This window comes from Notothenia coriiceps, unplaced genomic scaffold, assembly GCF_000735185.1.
Source record: "Notothenia coriiceps isolate Sejong01 unplaced genomic scaffold, NC01 NC01_scaffold00003036, whole genome shotgun sequence".
Lineage (NCBI taxonomy): Eukaryota > Metazoa > Chordata > Actinopteri > Perciformes > Nototheniidae > Notothenia > Notothenia coriiceps.
In genome coordinates, this window is record NW_011335737.1 from 5,001 (window position 1) to 9,365 (window position 4,365).

General features: G+C 38.9%; 1 protein-coding gene across 1 annotated transcript; it reads right to left on the reverse strand.

Moving 5' to 3' along the window:
* Nucleotides 1-338: 338 nt before the first annotated feature.
* Nucleotides 339-4,063, reverse strand: LOC104941041 (neprilysin-like; the record flags this gene model as incomplete). Its single annotated transcript, XM_010766077.1, has 9 exons — nt 339-812; nt 988-1,064; nt 1,349-1,444; nt 2,055-2,120; nt 2,519-2,652; nt 3,058-3,177; nt 3,266-3,324; nt 3,681-3,784; nt 3,986-4,063. Coding segments are annotated over 9 exons (834 nt in total), but the record flags the coding sequence as incomplete, so codon positions are not given.
* Between the last annotated feature and the right edge of the window lie 302 nt (nt 4,064-4,365).

Below are 4,365 nucleotides of genomic sequence, written 5' to 3' on the forward strand. Positions count from 1 at the left end.
ATTTAATAATTTACCTACTCTAGTTGTTCTTATAAACAAAGAGTACATAACAAATACATTGTATACTGTATCAGCGTGTAGATGAAGGCTGAAACCAGCTGAGGTTTCAAGAGAGGCATACAGCTCAGTCCCACAAGGAGCACAGAGGTTCAGCCCTGTTACATGTGTATGTGCGAGTGGGTGGCTGATGTATTCATATGCTAGTGGATTGTCAGCCTACCCCTCTCTTTACAACTACTTGTACAGTATTTTGACACACACACACACACACACACACACACACACACACACACACACACACACACACACACACACACACACACACACACACACACACACACACACACACACACACAAAACAATGAGTAAAAGAAGATGAAAATCCAGACTGAAAAAACAAACAAAAAACACAATGAGTGATTGTATCCAGTGAGGAGCAGAATAATCAGGCTGATTGAATGAACTACAGTATCAGAGTCGGAGAGACATGTTCTCTGTCTGTCCGTGAAGGTACAGTCCACTGCTTTCCTCAGAGGAAGTGCATACTGCACTGCAGTGTCAGTCCACCAGCCCTGGTTCATCCAGTAAAGAGCTAAGGGTAACTTTCACTTCCCTGTAGCCCCCCACAAGTCCCACCGTCAGAGGGGAGAGGTACTGCAGCGGGACAGGATCTACCCACGTCAGAACAGTCCCCATCCTAGAGGTTAAGGGATCACCACACACGGCAGATGTTGTCCGGGACCATGTAGCTGTTCTTGTTGCATTTGAAAGCTTTGGCAAATTCGGCGAAATTCTGAAGGGAGCCCAGTACCCTGTAACACATACAGAGGGTAAAAGATGCTGTATTAGAAGGTTACTTGACATTATAATTCACACAGCATGTATATTATTTATCAAGGTTTTAAAGTGTTACCATTGTCATTTATTTAATGCCCTCCATCATACGTGGCGGATTGATGTAAAGGAAAACATTTTGTTTTACTTTACCTGAATTTCCCTGGACTGTGTACATTTACTTTAATGGAATTAACAGCTTGTTCTGGTCGGTGCGTTCCACACCACACCTGAAAAGACAGACATTAGGATGCAATGTATTTGACCATTATAATTTCTTATCAATGTATGTATCTATCCATTCATCCATCACCTCAATTATACATTTCATCCTCCATCAATAACTGATGCCATCAATTCATCATATCCATAAGCCAATCAATCCAACCATATATCGATCCCTCATACATACATACATACATACATACATACATACATACATCAATCCATCTGTTTATCATGTATTTAATGTACTCAATCGTCCAAAGATCCATCAATCAATAATCAGGATTACCTGAGCAAAGTTTAAGAAGAAGAGTTGATCGTGGGAAAGGCCAATGCCAGGCAGTGATGGCTCCTCTCCATGCTCCTTCACGTAGTTCTTATAGGCCTGCAGTATTGAAACAAATGTTCTTATCTTATTTTACCAACTGTTAGTCGAAAGAATAGTACAACTGTTTTGAAAAAGCTTTCCATCCTGTTGTTTCAATTGTAAATGATGACAGATTTGGTTGTTATTATCCTCATCAAAAGGTATAATTACACAGTAGTTTCACATGCTGGGCTAATTAATGTAACCATAAACACATGTCAGATATCCTGCAGAGCAAGAAACGTCAATAATTATACAGGCATGTTGTCTGTTTGAGACCGGTTTACTAATCAATAACATAAAATCTATACTTTGCCTCAAAGGTTCATGCAATTATAAACGAAACAACATGACATTGCAGAATACATAATTATCTCTTGAAATCAAATCTGTGAATATCCTTTCTCTGTTCACCTCTAGTAAAACGGAGAAAATCAGCAGCAATATCATATCCTTCATTGTTGTATTTACATTAGCTAATGAGCCTGTCAGTGACTTGGCAGAATGACACATCTATTAATGTTAGCAAGCAGACAACATAAAAAGCTGCATACTGAATCCCATCATCTATCATCTTTAAACTAGGGCCATTAAACTGAGTTTCTTCATTTGTTTTCAAGCTCATTACCTGATATGCCTGCCGTATCCCTCCATTGTCAGCGATGTTCTCCCCAAGGGTGTTGTTACCATTTAACTAGAAAGGGGTCATAAGGAGAGAAAACAAAAGGATGGAAGGGAGAAGGACAGAGGGTGATAATGATTTTTCCGATGTATTTCAGCAAATCACAGCTATCACTTTTTTGATCATACAAGAAATCTTTTGTCCCAGGGGATAAAAGAAGCATTGTGCAAAGCAAGCGGACAAAGGGAAGGGGGTGGATATGTCAACACTACATATTAAAGGCACCTGGAGGAGAGAGGACTATAGCTTGCAAAACCGGGGAAAAGATGAAAATGGATAATCTGACAAAGGTATCAGGAAAGTAGATAAATAAGACAAAGATTGAGGTTTGGGATAATACTTAAAAAGTTTTACTGATATAAAAACTTGAGGACAAAGCAAAGCAAGAGATAGAGTCTACCAGGACATACATGAAGTCCATTGGCCAGGTCCCAGGAGAAGTTGCCATACTGATTGACAATGCACTTCGACAGGTCTAGGAACTTCTGAGTGGAGTCAGGTGTCCACCAGTCCTTCAGGTCACCATCCTTATCATAATTACGGCCTTAAAAAGAAGCAAAATGCATGAATGGTTGACTTTCTGGATTAGAAAAATATGACACAAATAACAGCAACACTTCTTTATGCCCAAACTTCAATTTTCCCGTTAGCTGAGACAGCACTGAAGTGGTGCAAGTAATGTCAAAAATATTTTCCAATGCATTTTCATTTGCTTATGTGTGGGTCGGTTGCAGTTGGGGGCATCAGTATCAAACAATACTGACACTGAACCTCATAACTTCAGATTACCCAATGGATATGAACTCAAAGGAAAATGACCTGTCGCACAAAGAAATGACATTTCTGAATTGGTACCAGTTACAAAAGGGGAAATATTTCTCTCAGAATGGTATTGTCTGCCAAAACTGCCTTTGGGGGAAATAGAGAGCAACAGTGTGGAAACTCATACCATTGTCATCAAAGCCATGAGTGATCTCGTGACCAATCACCATGCCGATGCCACCATAGTTGAGAGATTTAGCCTGGCCTTTGCTGAAGAAAGGTGGCTGGAGGATTCCTGCAGGGAAAACTAACAAAAGAGAAAAGCAAAATAAAGTTTTTTCCTAGAATACTTAACAAAATGTTGAATGATTACACAAGTTTGCATGTGCATATACCTATTTGGTTTTTGCTGGATGAGTAGAAGGCGTTGACAACAGCAGCTCCAGTTACCCACCTGCAGAAGGAAAGGAGGGTGAAATTAAAGAATGATACTGTGATGAGCCCGGTAGTGCAGCAAGATTCAGAGTTGATGAAAGGTATTACAATTAACCTAACAGAGAGCTAATATTAGCATTCCTGTTGTGCTCAGTGAAAGGCTGAACTGTATGTATGAGTAGGAGTTTGTGTGGGAGAATGTGAATGCACTGTGCTAAATGCAAGATTTAGTCTTACCTCACACAAATACATATTTTATTACTAGTGATGTAAACACTTAACATTGTCACTTTCATTTACTATGCAATTGAAATAATCCTGTTAGCATAGCAATGTTCTAATCAGGCCCCAATAATTACATCAGTTAACTCTTACTCATCTTTGTTGACTTTGACTCTGAGTTTCCGCAGGCGTTTCTTCTGTGCATACTCCAGGTTCTGCAGGATGTTTTCAAAGTACTCCTCTGTACTGTAGCTCAGCTAACACCAACACACAGCCAAAGAAACCAGAGGATTAGCCATGATGAGAGCTATCAACACTTGGTCATATTCTCCAGAAAATCTCAGAAAAGGCAGGAATTTACAGAGATGTTTTCATAGCACTGATATGAATGTATTCGGTTACACTTATTCCGAGAAAGAAAAAAAAACATTAAAAATGGCAACTCTTCAGACACTTACATCTTTGTATTCATTGTTAAGATATGCGTCATCCCTGATGTCGTCAGAATAGCCAATCCGTTCCCGAATAGCACGGGCCTATAGAAAAGTAGATGAGAACAAAATGGGAAAACAAAGTCTTTGTCACAAAACCCTGCAACTTTGGGCCACATGTTATCGGCATATTAAACACTGAATCATTTCTTAAATCCTTTTTAACAAGCAGAAGGGAATCTATCCTTCTAAAAACGTAATGTTATGTGCGTTTTCCTCCGCCTGCAAAGCCATTCTTGTCAAAATGAAATGATGATCTCATATGCAGTCTATTTATGTACTTTTGTTTTTGTCTTCTGTTTGTTATATAATATATATATATATATATATATATATATATATATATA